Source organism: Carassius carassius, chromosome 1 (assembly GCF_963082965.1).
Source record: "Carassius carassius chromosome 1, fCarCar2.1, whole genome shotgun sequence".
In the NCBI taxonomy this organism is placed as follows: Eukaryota; Metazoa; Chordata; class Actinopteri; order Cypriniformes; family Cyprinidae; genus Carassius; species Carassius carassius.
Genome location: NC_081755.1, coordinates 48,250,302 through 48,276,384, shown reverse-complemented (window position 1 = coordinate 48,276,384; position 26,083 = coordinate 48,250,302). Strand labels below are relative to the sequence as shown.

Genomic DNA, 26,083 nt, shown 5'->3' with positions numbered 1-26,083 from the left:
TTATATGATCCCTTGTCTGTTAAGAGTACTGATGAGGTGTCTATGAACTATCCAGATGTTTTTTCTACCTGCACCAATGCTAGAGCTATGTCCAAGCAACTGGCAATTATTTTAAAAAAGATTTTAATGAAGTTTACTTATTTCTCTGATCTGGAGTAGTGTTGCTTTTGTCAATGAAAATTATGACTAAATATCGTCATCAATGAACCTTTATCACATGATGAAAATGAGACGAGACACAACATAAATGCTGGTCATGTGACGATTACTATAATTAAATGTTTGTGACACAGAGAAAGAGACTGATGTGTGTAATTTGGTCGAATAAATGTAAATTCAAATCATAGCGTCTTCCGAGTCTGGAATGAATGTATTCTTGAGTCTATAAGATAACAATAATATAATAAGATAAACTTGTTTGAAATGGGTTTGGCTAAAATAAAATGTTGGTTTTGTTTATACTACTAGTGTCAGGGATCTGGCAAGCCCGGGCCCCACCAATCACCAACGCTCTCAATTACCTGACTATTAACCAGCCACACCTGCCATGTATTACGGAACCAATCAAGAGCACTATAAATACACTCACCCGCACCTCAGTTCCCCGTCAAGCCTCCAACAGGAACGATCATCGCAAAGTTGTCTCCCAGCGCCTCCAAGTCAGACGTAACGTTTACTCACCTCAGTGTTACGCTAACCTGTGTTCTTGTTCTGCTGTTCCCAGGACTGTGGATCACCGTGCGATGCCATGTGATTCTATGGTGGCTGTATTCTCCCATGACCATTCTGAGTGGGTACTTTCTTTGGCTTATGAGAAGGAAGCGAAGATAAGTGAGCGATCAATAACTGTGGCTTTGACATCTGATATTCAAATCCACGCATCTGTGCAATTCTCCGTTTGACGAGTATAACTGCCTACACTGGATGAATGGAACTTCACTGTGCAGCGAGCACCGAAGATACACTGAGCACTTGAACTCTTTAATAAACACATTTCTTAAATTCACCTGTCCTACCTGACAGAAGGCTTGACCGAAACCACAACAAGGATGAATTCAGCACAACCAAAGGACAGCGCATCCGCTAATCCTACTCCCACATTGGATTAGCGGAAGGGAGGAAGATTGCAATGGGTTTCTGCTACAATGTTCACTTGCACTTGAACAGCACGCGCACCAGTACACTACTGAAAGATCAAAGATATCGTTTATCATACAGCAACTGTATGGACCAGAACTTAGATGGGCCGAAGCGCTATGGTTTCAAGAATCTACAATCATCTCATCCTTACAGAATTTCGTCGGCCATTTCAAGGAGGTGTTTGGACGTCCGGTGGGAGATTCCTCGGTCAGCGATCAGCTTTTAAATCTACGAAAGGGCAAAAGGACTGTCTCAGAATATTCCCTTGAGTTTCCCACTTTGGCTGCAGCAAGTGGATGGAATGAAAATGCCCTACTAACTGTATACCGACGAGGACTAAATCCCGCACTCCGACTCCAACTCGCCATATATGATGACAATCTGGGATTGGAAAAATTCATGCAGCAAGCTCTGTGTGTTCACTTACGGTCACAGTCCTGCTATCGAGAAACTATCCAAGTGAATAATTTTCCTTGCCCAAGCATGCCTGAAAAACCTCCTGAGCCACGCCCGAAAAAATGCAAGTCGATTCCCAACGACTATCTCCAGAAGAATGAAATCGTTGCAGAGAACAGAGGTTATGCCTGTACTGCTGGGGAGGAGACCATTTCATACGTACCTGTCCATCTTGTCCTCCACGGTTAGTGGTGAGTTTGGTCCTTCCTCAATCTTCTGTTTCGACCCCACTAACCATCTCTGTAAATTTGAAGTTTAGAGGCCTCGATGTCGAGGCTACCGCCATTGTTGATTCCGGATCAGCTGGAAATTTCATTTCAGGGAAGTTTTCCAAGACCCACCGTCTCCAAAGGACATGAACTCCAACTCCCTACTCCATCTACACAGTCACAGGAGAAGTTATAAATAAAGGGTACGTAACCTCTCAAATTACTCCAATCATTCTCAGTGTGGAACCTGAACACCAGGATTTCTCCCCGTTAATACTTAACAATAGTCGTGCAGAACTAATACTGGGCTGCCCATAGCTGATTCAACACCAGCCCTTTATAGACTGGAAGACGGGAAAGATACTTAAATGGGGTTGTAACTGTCAAAACGCCCATGTAAGTCATCCTATGTCCAATGTTGATAATCAGCCTGTTACCATGCCTGTTAACTCCAAGTCCATTGAAAGCCCTAAGGAGAACCAGTCTGTCAATGTCCCACCTTGTTATGCCTCATTTGCAGATGTTTTCAACCCCTTAGCAGCCTCCAAGCTTCTGCCACATCGCCCATTGGATTGTGCTATCAATCTGGTTCAAGGAGAGAGCATTTTGAAGGGACGAATTTACTCCCTCTCCATCCCTGAGCAAGAGGCAATGAAGGAGTACGTGGAGGAAGCCATAAGACAGGGGTACATCCGGCCATCCACTTCTCCAGCAGCGGCTAGTTTCTTCTTTGTTCCAAAAAAGGATGGAGGGTTGAGACCATGCATCGACTACAGAGCCTTGAATAAAATAACGGTAAAGTTCAGCTATCCTCTTCCACTAATCCCATCTTCCCTCGAACAGCTCAGGGATGCCCATATCTTCACTAAACTGGACTTAAGAAGCGCATACAACCTGGTCAGAATCAGAGAAGGAGATGAGTGGAAAATGGCTTTCATCACCCCTGCTGGTCACTACGAATACCCAGTGATGCCGTATGGCCACGTAAATGCTCCATCCATCTTCCAGAGTTTCATGGACGAAGTTCTACGTGAGTACCTGAACCAGTTTGCTCTTGTATACATTGATGACATCCTAATTTATTCTCAGAATGAAAAAGATCACCAGTATCATGCTGCCAAAGTACTCAAACGTCTCAGAGATTTCTCTTTATATGTAAAAGCCGAAAAGTGTGTCTTTCATCAGCAGTCCATTGAGTTCCTAGGTTACACGATCAACAGAGATGGGGTAAAGATGGATAATAGGAAGACCCAAGCCATTATCTCATGGCCAACACCCAAGACCGAGATATTTTTGGGTTTCGCTAATTTCTACCGCAGATTTATAAACCAGTACAGTACGATTAATGCCCCACTTACCTCTCTCTTAAAGGGGAAACCCAAAGTTCTCCAGTGGACCCGCGAAGCTGAGCAAGCCTTGCAGACGTTGAAAGAGGCTTTTAACACAGCTCCCATTGCTGCAACACCCAGATCCTGAGAAAAGGTTTATAGTTGAAGTGAACGCCTCCACAACCGGTGTCGGCGCCATTCTCTCCAAGCTTTCTGAAAATGCAACTAAACCAATGCCTTGTGCCTTCTTTTCTAAGAAGCTGTCCCCTGCAGAGAGGAACTGTGACATCGGCAACCGAGAAATCCTAGCAGTAAAACTAGCGCTAGAAGAATGGAGACACTGGCTGGAGGGGGCCCGGCAACCGTTTTTTGTGCTAACTGATCACAAAAATCTACAATACCTGAAAGAAGCCAAGAGACTCAACCCTCACCAAGCCAGGTGGGCTCTCTTCTTTACTAGATTTCCTTTTCAGATTACCTATCGCCCTGGATCCAAGAACACTTGAGCAGATACCCTATCACGTCTGTACGCCATGGAGGAGAACCCTGAGGAGCCAGAGCCTATCTTACCCACCAAGCTGTTCGTAAATCCTATTCAATGGGACTTAGATGAAATGCTCAGACAGCAAGCTCAACAGCAACCCATGCAACCCGCATGCCCACCGGGGAAGACATTTGTACCCGAGGATCATCGCAAGGCTCTGATCTCACAGGTACATTCCTCAGTAGGAACAGGCCAACCAGGTGTAACGAAGACTCTTGCTTCTTTGCAGCGCAAATATTGGTGACTGGGAATGCAGGAGTTCATCCGGGGATGTGTGCTGTGTGCTATATCCAAAGTCCCACGACATCTACCCACAGGAAAGCTAGTACCCTTGCCTATTCGCCATCACCCTTGGTCTCACATTGGGGTAGATTTCGTCACGGATCTCCCTGTTTCTGATGACAAAACATGTATTTTAGTAGCCATTGACAGATTTTCCAAGGCATGCAAACTAATCCATTTATGAACTCTTCCCACAGCCTTTGAGACTGCTGAACTTTTGTTCAAACACGTGTTTCGGAACTTTGGGATCCCCGAAGACATCATGTCCGATTGAGGATCACAATTTATTTCCAGGGTATGGAGGGCATTCTTCTCATTACTAAATGTTACTGTCAGTCTCACTTCCAGTTATCATCCCCAGGCCAACGGACAAACTGAGCGCAAAATCCAAGACATCAGTCGCTTCCTAAGAATTTTCTGCCATCAGAACCAAAGCCTTTGGAACCGTTATCTCATCTGGGCTGAGTACGCTCAAAACTCGCTCTGTCAATCATCCACTAACCTCACTCCGTTTCAGTATGTTTTAGGTTTTCAACCTCCACTCTTTCCCTGGTCAGGTGAGCCTTCGGAAGTCCTAGCTGTTAATACATGGTTCCAAAATAGTGAGAGGGTTTGGGACCAGGCCTACCAGCATCTCCAGCAAGCAGTGAACCGGCAACAATGCTCTGCTGATCTCCAGCGAAGATCAAACCCCATGTACCAGTACCATGTACCCTGACGCCAACCCTATCTACACAGTACGAGAGATACTAGACTCCCAACATCGTGGTGGGCGACTGGAGTATCTGGTAGACTGGGAGGACTATGGACCAGAGGAGAGATGTTGGGTATCACGTCAAGATATCCTCGACCCCAACCTGCTCACAGACTTTCATAACCAGAATCCCGAAAAGCCCGCTCCACGACCCAGAGGTAGACCACCACGATGTCGGAGAGTTAGGTCCGTTGGCGTGGACCCTGGATGTTTGGGTAGTGTCAGGGATCTGGCAAGCCCTGGCCCCACCAATCCCCAACGCTCTCATTCACCTGATTCACATTCGCCACACCTGCCACATATCACGGAAACAATCAAGAGTACTATAAATAGACTCACCCGCACCTCAGTTCCCCGTCAAGCCTCCAACAGGAACGATCGTCGCAAAGTTGTCTCCCAGCGCCTCCAAGTCAGACATAACGTATACTTACCTCAGTGTTACGCTAACCTGTGTTCTTGTTCTGCTGTTCCCAGGACTGTGGATCACCATGCGATGCCATGTGATTCTATGGTCGCTGTATTCTCCCATGACCATTCCGAGTGGGTACTGTCTTTGGCTTAAGTGAGCAATCAATAACTGTGGCTTTGACATCTGATATCCAAACCCACGCATCTGTGCGATTCCCCATTCCACAAGTATAACTGCCTACACTGGATGAACGGAACTTCACTGTGCAGCGAGCACAGAGCATTATGTATTTTAACCATGTTATTATTAACCAATCATTATTGCCTCATTGTTTTTTTTATATAATACATTTTAAGTCATTTTAAATGCTATTGATGGGTTAGGTCTGTTTTTATAGCAACAACAACAACAAAAAATGTATATTAATACTTCTTTGTAAATTATTATTTAATGTAATAAAACCAAGGTTAATTTGCAGTTACCATGGCTACAAGAACGATGATATATGGTGTTATTGTTAAAACCATGGGTAATTTTTGTAAGGGAACCTGAAAAAAATAAACCTTTCACAGGAATGTGCCTGAAAGTGATAAACGGGCCTCGTTTTTACCGAAATGATTTATAATTTATTTTAATATATATTAAAAATGTATAAGGTATGCATTGTAGCTGACACATAAATGAAAGCATTACAATTGTTTTATGACTGCAAGTCTTTCTCCTCAAATGCTACTGAGCTTCAAATTTGCGTTTGAGCCCATGTGAAAAATTCGCATAATTTACATATGATTTACTTTAATAAATATCAAACATTCAATTCAATTGTGAGTTATAGCTGACACCTAGATGAACGACTACAGTTGTTTTTATGACTGTAAGTCATTCTGCTCAAATGCTACTAACATTAATAAAATGTATACCAATATCGCATGTAACTTTAGAGACGGTCCCTAAAATGAGACTCTCGAACGTCCAACGTCAAGCAAACTTTATGCCTTTTTTTACTTTCTTTAGTTTTCTTTTCTTTGCTGATGTCCTTTACCCAGGCATAGATGTCCATCCATCAATTCTTAACATTCAGCCGCAAACATGAGGTGCGAGCGCGGATGGGAGAATGGTGCATGTTTTTTTTTTTTTTTGAGCAACTGGGATGGTGCCCCCTCTGGGAGTTGGTGCCCTATGCATATAGGGAGCGGCTGTACTGTGCTGAGCGGGGTGACATAGCAAACAGGAAGCTTAAAAGCCTGTATGGTGAATCTGGCATCTGCTTTCTATCATTCAGCAAGCACTCTGTGTGTGTCAGTCTGATATCTGTCTGTGAGTCTTATTTAGTGTTGTTTGTCATGAAGAATCATGTCAAAAGCACAAGGTGAAACCAAACACCTCAAGGGCGAGTGCAGGCAGTGTTTAAGGCTGTGTGTTCATCCCTGCCCGTGATATATTATGGGTGGGGATACCCACAGTTTGTGTGTTGTCTGCCTGCAAGCAGAGCATGCTGAGTCGGCCCTCTCTATGCATGTTCTCTGCTCCTGGAAGGCTGTCTTTGCAGAGGGTGCCTTCTGTAGCATTCCCCACGGTACGGGTCCCACTTCCGCCGAGGCAGAGCAGTGATTACACTCTTGGGGTTTGCAGATGATCTGGTAGAGGGGGTGGAGACGGGCATGTCCCTATCTTCTTCCTCACCTGCCAGATCCAGCGCCTGCTCCCTGGGATTGGAAGTACGCTCTGCGGTTACTTCTCCCCTGGGGAATGAGCTCAATGCTCCGCCTGTTTTAGATGTGGATGTGGTGGCCGTCAATGAGGACTCGTTCCCTCAATCGCCCCAGTATGAGGAGCTTTTGGAGGTGCTAACTTTTGTCTTGGCCAAGTTAAACATCGAAAATGGCTTAACCACAGAAGAGTAAACTGGATGAACGTTTTCTGCATACTAAGCCACCACCTCCGCGCCATAGTCCTGCCTTTTTATCCCCGCTTCTGATTACTATGGCAATGTGGCGGGGATGAGTGAGCTTGGTTATAAGATGGTTATAAGATCACAAGCTATCTGTCTCCCAACATGGCATTGTCTTTAAAGGCTCCGGCATTGCCCTCCAAACCACTGCATACAACATCAGCGCTGGTAGGCAAGGGGTACTCGGGAGCTGGTCAGGCTGGTGCGTTTTTGCACACCATGGCAGTGTTACAGGCATACCTAGTCGACCTGCTCAAAGAGCTAGACGTGGGTGAGCAGGTAAAATCCAAGGATTTTAATGAGCTCAGGAGGACTGCTGATTTGTCTCTCACTAAGGAGACCGCCCGTGCCATCGGCTGGTCTGTGGTAGCTATGATGGCGGCAGAGAGGCATTATGGCTTACTTTATCTGGCATTGAAGAAAGAGATTAAATTTAAAATTAAATGTATGCATTTAGCAGACACTTTTATCCAAAGTGACTTACAGTGCATTCAGGCTATACATTTTTACCTATCATGTGTTCCTGGGAATCGAACACCCAATCTTGCGCTTGATAGCGCAGTGCTCTACCAATTGAGCTACAGGAACACTCAATAAGAACACTAGAACAAGAGAACAAGAGATAAGGTCTGTCTCATGGACTCCCCGCTTGCACCTTCTGGTCCATTCGGTGACGTTGTAAAGCAACTTACAGTTGAGGGATACATAAAGTGAAAGTTTTAGACATTGTTCAAATAAGTACAATCCAGGAAAAGAAGGAATAAAGAGATTGTTTTATTTTACAATGAAGCCAAGTAGTTTCTAAAGAGATGAGTTTTCAGCTGTCACTTGAAAATTGCCAGGGATTCAGCATTCCGGATAGGCGTGGAAATATCATTCCACCAGCCAGGAATGGTGAACTAGAATGTTCTGGAAAGTGATTTTGAGCCTCTCTGTGAAGGTACACCGAGGCATCACTCACTAGCGGATCTCAGACTTCTGAAGGCGATGTAGATTCATAATAGTGAGTGGAAGTCAGCAGGAGCTGAGCCTTTGACTGTTCTATATGCAAGCATCAGTGTCTTGAACTTGATGCGAGCTGCAACTGGTAGCAAGTGCAAGGAGATAAAGAGAGGTGTAACATAGGCTCTTTTGGGTTCATGTAAAACCAGTCGTGCCGCTGCATTCTGAATCATCATAAACTACAATCCCAAGTTGTGACAGTGACCAAGCAGTTTAAATAATCTACAGTCGCTGTGGTCGCCTTCTAATTAGCACAGGCAATAGCCTATAGCAAGGCAATTCCTTCAAATTGAAACTACAATTTGCACTTAAATGCAGGAGGGGAGCAATGACTATTACACAGGCTCCTTCTAAGCAGAGGGCATTTATTATCATCAAAAATACAATAGCAGAAATAGGCAGAAAACTAAATATCCTTCCTAGCAGCAAGTAAAACTAGTATTACGCAAAACACTCATGCGCGACCATCCTTCTGTAGAGTAATCACTTGTTTTCTGTACCCTCGAGCGGGGTATGTTCCTAAGGTCCCCTCCTCTACACTACTGCCTGTCGGACTCCAAGCCTTCAGTCCTCCTCCCTTCAGGGAGCCAGACCAGCAGAAGCTTAATTGTGTCCAGTTCAAACACTGGACGCTTACGTCCACAGAGCTGCCCTGTGCAGAAGGGTGGACCAACTGTTTGTTTGCTATGGTCCCCCTAAGAGAGGTCTTTCAGCTACAAAACAGACACTCTGTCGGTAGATAGCAGATGCCTTTTATATTGCTTGTGAGTCCTCTGATCTCCCTCAACCTCTAGGGGTCAAGGCTCATTATACTAGAAGTGTGGCAACCAAGGCTTTCTTGACAGGTGTCTCGATGGAGGACATCTGTGACACTGCAGGATATGTCTATGCCTTTTAACCTTTGTCAGGATCTAATCTAGATACGCAAACTACTCCTGGCTCTTCTGTTCTCTCACCCTAGCTGTGCAGGCTTCAACACTAGGCGGAGATTTGAAAGTCTGGTGCCGTGGGCATATTCGTTCCCAAAGCATCCTCCGAAGCAGCTCAAGTTCCTGAAGAGGAACGTCTCAGGTTACATATGTAACTATGGAGGGAATGAGATGCTGCTTCTCAGGGCCATACTTCCGGGATCTCTGCCAGAGCTTGCTTCACTCCTAGAAGCTGACGCCGGTTTCATCAAATGTGTTTTTAAGCTTCACCCCGCCCATGATGTCTCACCCACCCATGATCACACGTGGTTCAGAGCAGGTCATGCTGAAGAGTGTTCCCAAAGCGTCCTCCGATGCAGTGTCTCGTTCCCTCGAGGAACCATGTTAACATGTATATCCTGAGACATTTTCCTCTATGGATGGTGAGTATTCCATTCATTAAAAATAATTTATTTAAATTATATTTAATGTTTTATGGCTGGGGGTGTTACAAGTCCCCTGCTCTTTCTCTTTTTTCTTTCTTTCCTGAGTGCAACTGCTAATTGGATGGGGCGGAGACTCATACAAACACTTGAGGCCTCTTTAAGAGCTGCTGGTGGCACTTCAATGGTGGCTTGGCCTGGGAACTATGTTTTGTGTTTGATTTCTGGTTTTGGTTTTCATTATTCTCTTTTGTTTAAGGATGGTCAGTGAGTTTAGTTACCACTAAGTACATAGAAAACATAGGTAAGTGAGCAGACCCTGAATACAATTGCTGTGTTTTATTTCTTCCTCGGGAGATTGGAAGTTTTCCTAACTCTTGCGTTAGTGTTAGTTTAATTAGTTAGCTTACCAGTCCAGTCATCGACTATCTTCATGAGCGAAGGCAAGTCACCAATGATCTTCATAGGTAAAGTCAAGTCACCAGTGTTCTTCATGGGCAAAGTCAAGTCACCAGTGTTCTTCATGGGCAAAGTCAAGTCACCGACTATCTTAATGAGCAAAGGCAAGTCACCATTGATCTTCATGAGCAAAGGCAAGTCACCATTGATCTTCATGAGCAAATGCAAGTCACCAATGATCTTCATGGGCAAAGTGAAGTCACCAATGATCTTCATGGGCAAAGTCAAGTCACCAGTGTTCTTCATGGGCAAAGTCAAGTCACCAATGATCTTCATAGGTAAAGTCAAGTCACCAGTGTTCTTCATGGGCAAAGTCAAGTCACCAGTGTTCTTCATGGGCAAAGTCAAGTCACCAGTGTTCTTCATGGGCAAAGTCAAGTCACCAATGATCTTCATGAGCAAAGTCAAGTCACCAATGATCTTCATGAGCAAAGTCAAGTCACCAATTATCTTCATGAGAAAGTCAAGTCACCAATGATCTTCATGAGCAAAATCAGGTCACCAATGATCTTCATGAGCAAAGTCAAGTCGCCAATGATCTTCATGAGCAGAGTCAAGTCACCATTGATCTTCCCGAATCCAGTCAAAACACCACAGATCTACCAGAGTCTCTCCACGTCTCTGCTGAACTACCAGAGTCTCTCCATGTCTCTGAACTACCAGAGCCTCTCCACGTCTCTGCTGAACTACCAGAGCCTCTCCACGTCTCTGCCGAACTACCAGAGCTTCTCCAGGTCTCTGCTGAACTACCAGAGCCTCTCCTCGTCTCTGCGGAACTTCCAGAGCCTCGTCACATCACAGCCAAACTCTCTGAGCGCTCGACTTATCCTTTCGTGGCCACGGAGGCCACCTTAACCTGTTCATGTTCTCTGTTTCAGACTTGCCTAACCAGACTTGCTCTCCTGTGTCATCGATCCCACTGTGGTGGTCTTCGGAGCCGCCCTGGTGGGTTCCTGTCCTGACCGCACGGCTGTGGTGATCTTCTGCGCCACCCTGGTGGGCTTCTGTCTTGACCGCACGGATGTGGTGGTCTTCTGCGCCGCCCTGGTTGGCTTCTGTCTCGACCGCATGGCTGTGGTGGTCTTCTGCGCCGCCCTGTTGGGCATCAGTCTCGACCGAATGGCTGTGGTGGTCTTCTGCACCGCCCTGGTGGGCTTCGGTCTCGACAGCACGGATATGGTGGTCTTCTGCGCCGCCCTGGTGGGCTTCGGTCTCGACCGCATGGCTGTGGTGGTCTTCTGCACCACCCTGGTGGGCTTCTGTCTTGACCGCCCGGCTCCAGTTCCACCTGATCCACCCGGGATACTTGCCCTGTTGGCTCGGCCCTGGGCCCGAACTTTCTGCTTCCTCCTGGTCTTGTGTTTTGTTTTGTTTTGTTTTTTTGTTTTTTGATTTCTCTCTGTTTCCTTCTGTGGACCTGGCCCTCCATCCCTCCCCCTTGTCCTCCGCCGGTCCTCCTCCCTCCTGGTTTCCTTGTTGTTGTTTCGTTTTTGTTTTTGGCACTTCCTGTCTCTGTTTCCCTCTATTACCTGGCCCTCCGTCCAACCCCCTGGGTAAACAAAGGCCTACATTAAAGTAATTATTATGTTTTGAAAATGTATATTTTTCTTACAAAATGCCACCTAGGATGCCATGGGGTGAGTAAAACAATTATTGTTGGGTGAACTAACCCTTTATGAAGGTCAATGCAGATTCAGTATAATAAAAACAGTTCAGCAAATTTACACATAAGCTGCTTAATAAATTAATTTATACTGCACTATGTGAGTAAATCAAAACTAGGTCAAACTTTACAATAAAATTTCATTTACTTACAGAACTAGTGAATCAACGTTAGTGTTAATTTACGATAGATACTATTGTTAATTGTTTGCTCTTAAAACATTAATTATAATGTACTGCATTTGTAATGCCAAAACCATTTAATTAAAATTGATTAATAATAATAAAAATGCTATAAAAGTATTATTGATTGTTTGTCAAAGGCATTAGTTATTGTTAACCCATGAACCTCATTCTAAAGTATTACCCCTAAATTTAGAAAGCCAGATTAACAGAGTGACACATTTAGATCAGACATTAAAGAACATGCACATTTTTATTTATGCCCTTGATTTAAATGCTTTCATTTCAAATAGAAATTTCATGATTATTAGTAAAGCTGCTTTGAATCTATCTCAATTGTTCTAAACTTTCATTGTATAAAACTTTAGTTTCATTTATCTTCATTGCACACACACACAAAAAAACTGGTTTAAGATGTTTAGAGACTGCTCCCAGTTCAAATGTTAGTCCACCCACTCTTAATAAAAGCTGAGGAGACTGTGAGAGTTTCAGTTCAGCATCACTGTTTTCAGCTGCTGAAGAGCGAGAGAGAATTTGCAGGAGCATTTGACCTCAGGTAGACTCATTTATTTTTTTTATTAATATTACATACATTTTCATAAATATTTATTATTGAATCTTCTAACTTAAGTTGCTCTTACAAATGTGCACCATAAACAATGTAACATAGCAAAAAAATTAAGAGACATATTTTATGTCTGTTTGCAGGTGTTTGTCACAATGAGGTTTCTGATCTCACTGTGTGTGTCGCTGCTGCTGTTGTTGATTAATGGTGAGCGTTTTATAATCTGTCATTTGCATTTAACAGGTGAAATGATCCATGGACAAACACCTTTATAATGTTTTGCCACTTTATCTAATCCTTCCATCTATCCATTATGTGCTTAGTATTAAAAGGAATAATTTAGTGTCAGGTTGATATACATAAAGAATGCACAGCAGATCGAATTCTAGTGGAAATTCCTGTATGAACTGTTATTATGGACTTTTCATTTATACTAATGGTTAATAGAGATAATATAAAGTATTAATTGAGTTTCATGTAGTGTAGGTCATCACTGTAGCAAAATCAAGGATCATTATCATTGCATGATTTAGAAACACCCAGCAGTTTGAAAACATCCCAAACAATCAGAAAGGCAGACTTTTGCACTGCAGAGACCTCAATCTGGTTTAGCAGCAGAAAAGTAGCAGCATCTTCCCCTGATGGACAGAGGAGGTACATCAGGGCCCAAAAAACAAAAATAGAAAGATGATAGTAGACATACTGGTTAGAATTGAATTTTACATCAAATTATGTTTTCTATTTTCTTGCACTCCTTGTCATATAAATGGTTTTTGAATTTAAAAGACATTTTACATTTTAGAGGTCTTTATGGAAGATTTAATCTCATACCAACAATATTTCTATAAATATGCATCTTTTTGCTAAATCTTTTTCTGCACTGGAGACAACAAATGCAGGTGTGCTTCTTAGAAAATGCTCACTAATGATCTATGTGGTAATTAGTGAGAGAGGAGGCTAAATGATACATTTGTTGTAAGTTTAGTCAGTTTATCCTCAGTCCACACTTTCCCTGTCATACAGACACAGAGGTTTAGCTACAATGTAATGTTAGTGTGTTTGCCGTCTGTATTCTGAATAATAATCACACAATGTTTTTTTTTTTTTTGGGCATCAGGTTCTACAACTTCCAGCTCTGATCCATGCTATAATTATACGATCCTTGATGAATACTGGAGAGACATACAAGCAAACTATTACTACTCTTCACGTAATGACAGTCTTGTTGAATGGAGAGGCTGGTATCGGCTGTATCTTGGAGGACTCAGTGCTCAAATGTCGGAGTGGTGTGTGAGTACTACACATTGTGGTGGTGAAACTGGATTGTCTCTCAATGGTTCTCATCCAAGACTTGAGGATGGAGTGGTGACCCGTGAAGTGGTGGGAACTAATGCTTTGGTGTGGATGTGGTCGACTTCCTCTTGTGGCAGCTACAAGTCCAACTCCATTCGAGTCAAAGCTTGTCCTGGAAATTATTACGTCTATGAACTTGTCAAACCCAACGCATCAATCCCCAAGCCAATGTACTGTGCAGGTGAATTTCAAAAGTCTATATGAAGAATAAATGCTTTATGTATTAGGTCTTTTTAAATCTTTAAACAGTCAGAATCAGTGCTGTGCAGTCAATTTATAACCCACCATTACTGTAGTATTCCCTCACAATCTCACAAATCCAAACCTCAAATCTCTTATCACACCAGAAAGGATTTTGTGTACAATATAAATGAAGGAAATAATCAAACAGTTGAAAATAATGTATCGGGTGTGGTTCGTGCAGGTGTAAGGAGGGCTTTATTGTTCCAATAAGGTGGCATCTATTTAATAATTTGATATAAATTTGATAATTTATATTTTATAATGTACCACAATACGGAGGTGCAGATATTTGTCACTATTTGAAATAAGTAGTATAAATAGCAGAAAATATTGCTATTTTAACATAGGGTAAATATAACACATCTATTTGCACCTTGTGTAAATAGCATATCATTTAAAAATACCATTATTTTCACTTAGCGTAAATATAATACATTTCTATTTGCACTTAGTGTAAATAGCATATGGAGAGCTTCGTTTCAAAATGCTAAAAATCAATTTTGATTAATTTGAATAAAAATTTGTTTTCTATACCAAGAAAGTGGCTGTTACAGATGAGGTAAAACAAAGGGAGAGAAGAGGATCTGGAACAAATAAGGAGTTTACTGGATGACGAAGAAGATAAGGTTACATTTACATTCAGGTTACAATAGACATTCACAATACGATCTCTGGTTAACATGCACATTCAACAACAATATCAACACATCAACAAACACTAATCACGGACAAGGGAGAGCTAAACAGACCAGGTATTTAAACACACAGGTAATGAGGGAACCGGGGACAGGTGAGGATCAATCAATTAACTAAACAAGAACAGGAAGACCAAAAAAGGAAACAAAAAGTTCATAAACGTGACAGTGGCAAGATGAAAACCACTATTTTCTGTTTCAAACTTTCACATAGCATCTTTAGGTTATAATAAAATAAAAAATTTGAATCCAGATTTTGTTTTACAAAGATTTCTTATAAAATGCAATTTTTTTCTCAAAATACAATAAATCTGATACTTTTTTAATGCAATAAATCCATTTAATCAAATGGATTTGATCAATATGAAATCAATTATTTTTCATATAGAAACTGATAAAAATACAGTTAAATCTGGTCAATACTATCTTATATACAGGCACTGGCCTAGAAATACATTCATCAGTCATTGTCTGAAGTCTGGCACAATGTTTTTTCTTTGTTTTTTAAAGAGCGTGTTAGTATAGGCGGGTCCGCAACGCGAGTTCACACTGCTTATTAAACACAGGGATGCACAGCAGAACACAAAAATGGCAAATATTAAAAATTAAAGGATTGCAATGCATAAGATTTTTTTTGTAGGCTAAGTAAATATATATATAGACGCGTTCTGTCTTTGCGCTTGTCAAATTCTGCCGTGTAAATAGCAAATCCATCATGGCACGAGCACAACTGGCTGTTAAAGGGAATGGAAGATGAGACTCTGATTGGTTTATTAGACGTTACGCCCAAAAAACACCCATTACTCTTTAAGAGAATAGGGAAAACCCGTTTAGACCATGCGCCCGGGCACGCCTACTGTTTTTCTGTCATTAAAATAGCAAAAGTGGATTTGGACACGCCCTGAGTGCACCTGTGCCGTGCGCTTTACACTTTGCGTTTAGATAGTTAAAATAGGGCCATAACACTCAGTGTTGTGCCTGAACGCGTTCATTGAACGATAGTTCATGAACTCGTTCATATTTTAGGCGAACGTGAACTGAACGTGCTGTATTACTGCCTGATGAACGTTACTGTGAACTCGTTCATTCTGGTGTCTGTGAACGGCACGCTCTCTCAGGTTAACTTCGTTCAATAGGGTGCCAGATTTATATAGAGCCTTCCAGGCGAAAACCCGGCTAAAACACACCGTAAACAGGTCTTAATATGTAGCGGAAAAACACCCAATCTGGCAACACCGGCCACCAGTGTCGCACCGCTGTCCGCCGCATGCGTGACGCCTCATCAAAAAAAAAAAAACAGCAAACGACAGCAGCATGTAGCAAGAAGTTGTATGATCATTTAAAAGAATTTTATGATGTTTATGACAAGGTCGGTGAGAATGGGAGACAAAGCATTAAAGCAACAATGGGGAAATGCTGTCCCCTCAATGCTAATGTAAACCCTGGTTGGATAAGGATTCAAAATTGGATATGAAGATGAAATCTGACGCATAGCTTCATTGTTAAAACTGATAAAATAATTGCTGTCTGTGATTCTATATGGGCTGTGGCAATAATTTTGAAAAATAATAGCTCGCAGCAACGTATGGAAAAAAAGAACTATGAACTAGTTCATTTTTGGAACTGTGAACTTTAGTTCAAAATTTTGTAGTTTGAACTATGAACTGAACTAGTTCATTTTAAAATGTGTGAATTGAACTTTGAACTAGTTCATGTAGAAAGTGAACTTTCCCAACACTGCTAACACTGACAAGCTATGCAATATCGTATTCATAATCGTTGAATGGTGCACTTTGATTGGTTGAGCGCATATACAGTATTGAATTCTGCAGAGAAGGGCGAAATGGCAGAATGGCATGGCAGAATAACTCAGGATATCGCATTTTGCATAAAATTTAAAATTGACTTTTCAATACCGAACAGATACAATACTGATTGTAGCGGAAACCTTTTTTTTTTTTTTTTTTTTTTTTTTTTTTGCAGTTTATCGCATTTTGGAACCAAACTCTTCATATATTTACACTTTGAGCAAAAGGCCACTGTCATAATTATTATTTTTTAAATATCGTAAACAAAAATATAAAGTAAATCGAGAACACTGGAAAAACATAGGAATATGTAAGAAAGCAGAACGTAACAGCTAAACACCATGTGTAAAGCAGATAACATTAAAAACAAACACTGAACTACTTAACTAACATACTGACAAGAAACAAATTCAGTCAAGGACTATTTTCGACAGGCATACAGACAACAATGTTGTTGAATTGAGTCACGTTCACACAGATCTGTGTAAGCAGCTAAAAGTGCTGTATGTTTGCAATGATGCAACTTTGTATATAAACACCTGCGCAAATTCCTATTGACTGAACACATAACACACATCTGCATGATATGTGCAATTTCACAGATCCACTTTTGTAGTTTAGTGATGATAATTATATAATTTAAAAAAATCCAGACTCAGATGTTGACATTAAAGGCTGTGTTGCAGGGTTAATTTTTTTACGAACTTGTGCAATTTGCTTGTTTGTAATAAACATTTAAACTGTTATCCATTGTATTTTATGTTGTTGGGTATCACAAAACGGAATATAATACGAAAAAGTAGGTACTATCGTACAGCGGTTTGCAACGATTCTCCTTTCCCCCACAATGCATTGCATTACGTCACCTTGGGGAGAGAATTTACCAAAGCCCGCATTGAGAGCATTGAGAGTGACTAGAGAGACGAGTAGTAGACGAGAGTATTCAGATAGCACAGATTATAGATAAATAGATAAATACATAGATATAGATGGATAGATAGACTAGATATATAGATAGATGGACAGACAGACAGATAGATAGATATCGACCAACAGCGACCCAAACGCACTCGCTTCCCTACAGCACAAGCTTTCCAACACAGTTTCCATGGGACGGCACCCACACAAGCACCTGCCAAACACAGCGACACACACGCGGCTACGTTTGCAACAACATTTTCACCGGAGGAAGAGATAAACGCTTAGAAACGTCCATATAGCTAGCATGATGCCTTCTATTTCTAGATGACAAAGACAAAGTTTACCAGTTCTACGACACTATGACAAAGGTTACCGGTACTTATCTGAACTAACGTCATGATCACTACCACTAGATATAAAGAAAACATTAATTATAAAAAATATATATAAATGTGTCGTTATTGTGCCCTGCTGCTCGTAGACTAGCTCCAGTGCTCATTGCTGCATTGCTAAATGATAGCAACACACCAGGACACTTGACCAACTCTCCACTCATTCTCATCAGACCATGCATTTAATTGGCTTGGACGGCCATCAGTTCTTGGCAATTCCTCATTTGCCCTCTCACGTCTGGCAGGTTCGACATTACACGGCTGCGGGCCATCATACATGTTGGCTCTTACCACCTTTTCCTCATCCCAGTCAGTCACCATTCTTCTAATACTAGGCTGAGGCTACCTTTCCTCCACTTCTCCCCAACGCTACGTCATCACCGAATTGCGTTAAAAAAACGTTAATACCAAAAACTTAAACATTTATTTAAAAATTATATACATATCTAGAGTGATTTATGTACCCATTAACCGAAAGTGGTGGTTAACCTGCAAAATGGGCTTTAAAATTACTGTGCTCATAATATGCTTTCAGAACACTCTAAATTGTCTTCAATATCATTAAAATGTTTTAACATTACTTTTGCAAACTCCATAACAGTTGCTTTCCAAAACATCAGCAGTGATCCCTGCTATAACTATAAGTCTCTGGATCGTCCCTGGAGAGCCAACAATGAAAGTGGAGATAGCATTTGTGATTATTCTTTCTCCTGGAACGGCTGGTACCGGCTTTTATACCGTGGAATGAACATCCAGTTGCCAGAGACTTGTGTTAGTTCATACAGATGTAACACACCGATCCCCCTGTGGCTGAACGGTCCTCATCCTCGGATTGTGGACGGAGTGGTGATCAGAGAGGTCTGTGGACAGTACGGGACTCAATGCTGTGATTACAAACCAAGACCAATCAGAGTTAAAGCATGTCCAGGAAATTACTATGTCTATGAACTTGTGAAGCCAAACTGGTGTGCAGGATATTGTACAAGTACGTGATTTTTACATTTTTTTATTATTTTAAATTTTTTTAAAAAGATTTCTATCTTATAATGAATAATCTTTCTTTCAGATATTAGCACCATTTCACAGCCGATTACCACTATACGTCCAGCTATAACCACTAGAACCAACAACACTTTGAGTAAGTTGTTAATCAGTCTTTGTAAATGAATGTATGTGTTATTACAAATAATAAAAACTGTGAAATTTGCAACTGAATTCTTGCAATGCAATTTAAAACAGCTTTTGTTTCTTCACATGTAGCATCAATATTACACAGATCTGTTAAGTATGAATGGTCTAGGAATCTCGTGATCTTTATGCTTGACCTGTTCAGATTTGCACTTATGAACCTTCTCTTTAAAAATGCCTTGTGTGTTTTGATCTTGTCATCTCTCACTTTTAGATTATGACCCATGCATTAATTACAACACACTCAATGACAGTTGGAGAAACATACTCAGTTATGGTTATGGATCCAATGCTAATTATGATGACACAGATGCTAACTGGGATGGCTGGTATCGACTCTTCCTTAATAGATTGAGTGCTCAGATGCCTGAATGGTGTGTGTCTTACTTGGCATGTGGAGGTTTTAGTTCTCTGTGGCTTGCTGGCTCTCATCCTCGACTAGAAGATGGAGTTGTTACTCGTGACATTTACGGCTCTTACTATGAGCAGTGCAGTTACTACCGATCCGACCCAATACAAGTCAAAGCTTGTCCGGGAAACTATTATGTCTACAAATTTACCAGGCCAGCTCTTTCAATCCCATCTCCTACATATTGTTCAGGTATATTCATTTTTTCATATAACCTATTACTTGTATTTGTATGCTTAGTGCCCATTCACAGCAAGGATGATAACGATAAAGATATAGTTATAACAATCATTCTCAATATTAAAGAATACCAGAGTCCACACCACAGCTGTGATGATAAAGGCACAGTCAAACGATATCGTTGGAATCACTTTCAGAATGATTTTTTTCCAGTTGTTGAATGATACCCAATCAGAATTCATCCTGTTGTTATGAGCTCGAGAATTAAAAGCAGCAGACACACATGCGCTTACAATAAACTGAAGAAATCATTCCATGGTGTATGGGGCACCGTTTGTAAAGTGGCTCACGCTGAAAACAACAGCAACATTTTTTCACATTTAGCTTCAAACAATGTTTAAAAAACTGGTATGAATTTTTCACGGTCACTTTTTAGCACATTTACAACAATATTTGTCAACTTAGAGATATTTTAAATAGTTAAATATAAATATTAAATGTTAAACCTAAATGTTAAATGTTAAATCTAAATGCTAAATCTAAATGTTAAATCTAAATCTAAATGTTAAATCTAATTGTTAAATCTAAATCTAAATGTAAAATCTAAATGTTAAATATAAATGTTAAATATAAATGTTAAATCTAAATATAAATGTTAAATCTAAATGTTAAATCTAAATATAAATGTTAAATCTAAATGTTAAATCTAAATGTAAAATCTAAATGTTAAATCTAAATCTAAATGTTGAATCTAAATTTTTCGGTTGAAATAAAATATTTAGCTAATATGCAAATTCAAAATGCCAATAACCGGAAGTGCCAAATTAAAAGCTTGATGAGGTCAGTGTGTGTTTATAGCATAGTGTCAAATAAGTAACGAATAAAAACCATCTCATCTGAGGAAATTGACTATTGGACATGGATTATCATGATAATGACTACCTAAAATAATAAACACGTTTGGAGAAACTGTATTTGAAGAGTAGGCTAGAGTCACTTTTATGAAAATGTTCGCATGCTTAAACACCAGTAAGAGCCTATGCTCTCGGCTAACGCCGATTCTTTAGACATTTTGAACGACAGTGGCATCAATAGTTACCGTACCTGGTCAGGGATGGGTGGGGAAATAGGCTCTTGCTGGCATTTAAGCATGCAAACATGACACAGAGTGATGACATGATGAGTGATACAGTCTATGGTGAGGACATAACATTCAGTCAAAGTGAGACCCCTCGTGGCTGGCTATTATGGCTACAGGTCATCATAAGTCCCACACTTTTCATAAAAGTGAAACTAGCCTAATCTTCAAATACAGTTTCTCCAAACGTGTTTTTTTATTTGATTTTTGATTTGTTTTATTTAATTATATCAAGAAAGCCTTACAGTAAACATAAAACAAAAAGGCATCAGATACAATCGAGGATAAAAACACAATAAAGTCCAGGACTTATTTCCATTGTGATCCTCATGTTTATTATTTTAGGTAGTCATTATCACAATAATCCATGTCCAATAGTCAGTTTCCTTAGGATGAGATGGTTTTTATTAGTTACTTATTTGACACAATGCACACACACTGACCTCGTCGAGCTTTTATTTTGGCACTTCCGGCATTTTGAATTTGCATATTAGCTAATTTTTAGTTTTACCCAAAACATTTATATTTATATTTATATTTAACATTTAGATTTAACATTTGTATTTAACATTTAGATTTAGATTTAGATTTAACATTTAGATTTAACATTTAGATTTAACATTTAGATTTAACATTTAGATTTCACATTTAGATTTAACATTTATATTAAGATTTATATTTAACATTTAGATTTAGATTTATATTTAACATTTATATTTATATTTATATTTAACATTTAGATTTAACATTTGTATTTAACATTTAGATTTAGATTTAGATTTAACATTTAGATTTAACATTCAGATTTAACATTTAGATTTAACATTTAGATTTCACATTTAGATTTCACATTTAGATTTAATATTTATATTTAACATTTAGATTTTACATTTATATTAAGATTTATATTTAACATTTAGATTTAAATTTATATTTAACATTTAGATTTATATTTAACATTTATATTTTACATTTATATTTATATTTAATATTTAGATTTAACATTCAGATTTAGCATTTAGATTTTACATTTAACATTTAGGTGTAACATTTAATATTTATATTTTACTATTTAAAATATCTCTAAGTTGACAAATATTGTTGTAAATGTGCTAAAAGGTGACTGTCAAAAATTCATACCAGTTTTTTAAACATTGTTTGAAGTTAAATGTGATAAAATGTTGCTGTTATTTTCAGCGTGAGATGCTTTACAAATGGCGCCCCATAATGGTGTGGACACTAATATCACTATCATCATAGCTTCCGTTTCTTGGTGTGAACAGGGCATTATTGTGAATTATTGTAGGTTTTCACATTATTATCTTGAATAAATTAATCTGCTGTATATAATGTTCTCTATTTTTTCATAATAGTACGTTTCACCACCCCAAGTGTTGACCCTTGCTACAACTATAACAGTCTGAATGAGACTTGGAGAGCAACAAACAATTCTTTCAATAGTAGCAATATAAGGTGTGACTACTTCCAGGGCTGGTACAGGCTGTTCTACAATGGTCAGAATGCCCAGATGCCAGAATCATGTGTAAATCAATACATGTGTGGCACTTATTACCCAATGTGGCTCAACGGCTCTCATCCGCGACTGGAAGATGGGGTGGTCACCCGTCAGGTCTGTGGCTCCGGGTGGAGTGACTGCTGTTCTTACAGTTCTCTCCCTATACAAGTCAAAGCCTGTCCAGGAAATTATTATGTTTATGAGTTTGTCAGGCCAGTAACCTGTGGAGCTTACTGTGCAGGTGATTATTTATTAATGTGTATTTCAGTCATTTACCTTTCTGTGTTATTTAAAATAATATTGATAATAAACAATTGTTCCTGCTATCAGATGTCACAAGACTTAGTGCAGCCTCTTCGACAACAGCAGCAACACCAAGAACAGCAACAGCATCCATTACTCCAAGAGTCACAGCCAGTGGTAAAGTACTAATTCTTGTTTATTTCATCAACTCTCATGAGCATCTTTTTGGGCATGCATTTTAATTACATGAACTCTCAACATTTTTCTGTTCATCCCACTACACATGCATGATGTCAATTCATATCACAAGTAATTTCTGTAGGGACCACTGACATAAAAGATGAATGCCAATTAGGACACAGTTTGGACTGGCGGTATGTTTATCTACAGGACAAGAACTCCTAGCACATGCAGCGTTCAATTTTAATTTATTGAAAGGATATGCCCTTGAGATGTGACATCTCATTTTCAAGGGGGTCCAATCATGGATGCCTAGCATGGATAAGTGCAGGGGGAGCAATGATCACCCCAAACCAAACCATTTGTCTACTTTCCCCAACCACAAACTAAAATAAATAAATCTGAATGCCAAAATTATTTCCCCATCACGCAGATATGGATAGAGTTCCTGAATTTGAAGATGCTGAATACTCATTCAGTCAGGTCATATCAAGTCAAATCACCATTAATATATAACGCTTTTTACAATGTAAATTTTGTCAAAACAGCCTCTTTTTTTTTTTGCTTTGCTTTTTCTCAAAAATAAGCTTTATCTAGAGAGGTGTCTGATAAATACATTCCTTGTCATAAAAATGCCTTATGAATTTATATTTAGGGGCCAAGCACCGAAGGTGCGAGGCACCTATTGAAATCGTTGGCGTTATTCTTCTTCTTCTTCCGCCGCAAGTCTATGGCAGCCCATAGAACCGATTGCGGGAAAGTTGTGAGATTTGGCAAACTGGTAGAGGACAGTCTCACCATTAACCATAGCAAATTTGAAGTCTCTAACTTCAACTCTCTAGCGCAAAATAAACACAAAACAGCGCAACAGCCCCTCACGGATGACTGTCGCGCACAAACAAAACCAAAACACAAAATAAAGCCCAGGCCTGGTCCTCTCTCATCCTTCGTTGTCTTCGCTCCTCTTTTGTATCCTTCCAATCTCCACCATGGGACTCGAGACCGGTGAGTGTCGCAGGTGTCGTTCATTTCAAATCACTCCACTGGCCTCGATCCGTTCCCACGGGTCTCGTCCCTGCCCCCCTCATCACAATTTGTATAAATATGCAACTTTCTGCATTAAATCTTTTACTGGACTGGAGAAAAAAAAGATGTGCTTCTTAGAAAATGCTCACTAATTATCTATGTGGTAATTAGTGAGAGAAGAGTGTAAATTTGACATTTGTTGTAAGTTTAGTCAGTTTATCCTCAATCCACACTTTCCCTGTCATACAAACAGAGGTTTAGCTACAATGTAATGTTAGTGTGTTTGCCGTCTGTATTCTGCCATACTGTATGTATTCTGAATAATAATCACACAATGCTTTTTTGGGCATCAGGTTCTACAACTTCCAGCTCTGATCCATGCTATAATTACACGATTCTTGATGAATACTGGAGAGACATACAAGCAAACTATTACTACTCTTCACGTAATGACAGTCTTGTTGAATGGAGAGGCTGGTATCGGCTGTATCTTGGAGGACTCAGTGCTCAAATGTCGGAGTGGTGTGTGAGTACTACACGTTGTGGTGGTGAAACTGGATTGTCTCTCAATGGTTCTCATCCAAGACTTGAGGATGGAGTGGTGACCCGTGAAGTGGTGGGAACTAATGCTTTGGTGTGGATGTGGTCGACTTCCTCTTGTGGCAGCTACAAGTCCAACTCCATTCGAGTCAAAGCTTGTCCTGGAAATTATTACGTCTATGAACTTGTCAAACCCAACGCATCAATCCCCAGGCCAATGTACTGTGCAGGTGAATTTCAAAAGTCTATATGAAGAATAAATGCTTTATGTATTAGGTCTTTTTAAATCTTTAAACAGTCAGAATCAGTGCTGTGCAGTCAATTTATAACCCACCATTACTGTAGTATTCCCTCACAATCTCACAAATCCAAACCTCAAATCTCTTATCACAACAGAAAGGATTTTGTCTTCAATATAAATGAAGGAAATAATCAAAAAGTTTAAAATAATGTATCGGTGTGGTATGTGCATGTGTAGGGTGGGCTTCATTGTTCCATTAAGGTGCCATCCATTTAATAATTTGAATTAAAATGATAATTTTAATAAATTTTTACTGCGTACAATATACTACGTTATAATATAATACTGTACTGAGGTGCAGATATTTGGCACTATTTGCAATAAGTAGTATAAATAGCAGAAAACTGAACTACTGAACTAACACACTGATAAGAAACCAATTCAGTCAAGGACTATTTCGACAGGCATACAGACAACAATATTGTTAAATTGAGCCACGTTCACACAGATCTGTGAAAGCAGCTAAAAGTGCTGTATTTGCAATTATGTCACTTTGTAAACACACAAAATGCGCCTGCGCATATTCCTATTGACTGAACACATAACACACATGTGCATGATATGTGCAATTTCACAAATCCACTTTTGTAGTTTAGTGATGATAATTATACCATTTTCAAATCCAGACTCAGATGTAAGATTACATTAAAATGACTGTGCTCATAATATGCTTTCAGAACACTCTAAATTGTCTTCAATGTAATTAATTTTTTAACATTACTTTTGCAAACTCCATAACAGTTGCTTTCCAAAACATCAGCAGTGATCCCTGCTATAACTATAAGTCTCTGGATCGTCCCTGGAGAGCCAACAATGAAAGTGGAGGTAGCATTTGTGATTATTCTTTCTCCTGGAACGGCTGGTACCGGCTTTTATACCGTGGAATGAACATACAGTTGCCAGAGACTTGTGTTAGTTCATACAGATGTAACACACCGATCCCCCTGTGGCTGAACGGTCCTCATCCTCGGATTGTGGACGGAGTGGTGATCAGAGAGGTCTGTGGACAGTACGGGACTCAATGCTGTGATTACAAACCAAGACCAATCAGAGTTAAAGCATGTCCAGGAAATTACTATGTCTATGAACTTGTGAAGCCAAACTGGTGTGCAGGATATTGTACAAGTACGGTGATTTTTACATTTTTTTTATTATTTTAATTTTTTTTTAAAAGATTTCTATCTTATAATGAATAATCTTTCTTTCAGATATTAGCACCATTTCACAGCCGATTACCACTATACGTCCAGCTATAACCACAAGAACCAACAACACTTTGAGTAAGTTGTTAATCAGTCTTTGTAAATGAATGTATGTGTTATTACAAATAATAAAAACTGTGAAATTTGCAACTGAATTCTTGCAATGCAATTTAAAACAGCTTTTGTTTCTTCACATGTAGCATTACTATTACACCGTCCTGTTAAGTATGAATGGTCTAGGAATCTCGTGATCTTTATGCTTGACCTGTTCAGATTTGCACTTATGAACCTTCTCTTTAAAAATGCCTTGTGTGTTTTGATCTTGTCATCTCTCACTTTTAGATTATGATCCATGCATTAATTACAACACACTCAATGACAGTTGGAGAAACATACTCAGTTATGGTTATGGATCCAATGCTAATTATGATGACACAGATGCTAACTGGGATG

The 26,083-nt window shown here is 39.8% G+C and overlaps 1 protein-coding gene across 1 annotated transcript; it reads left to right on the top strand.

The window, feature by feature from the left end:
* The first annotated feature begins 7,178 nt into the window (after positions 1-7,178).
* LOC132130776 (uncharacterized) lies at positions 7,179-25,712 on the top strand. Its single transcript, XM_059542619.1, has 10 exons — positions 7,179-7,344; positions 13,413-13,829; positions 18,309-18,692; positions 18,774-18,845; positions 19,110-19,496; positions 21,996-22,379; positions 22,469-22,558; positions 23,941-24,357; positions 25,170-25,553; positions 25,657-25,712. Exons 1-10 carry the CDS (start codon positions 7,179-7,181, stop codon positions 25,710-25,712), a joined length of 2,757 nt encoding a protein of 918 aa, XP_059398602.1.
* The last annotated feature ends 371 nt before the right edge of the window (positions 25,713-26,083 follow it).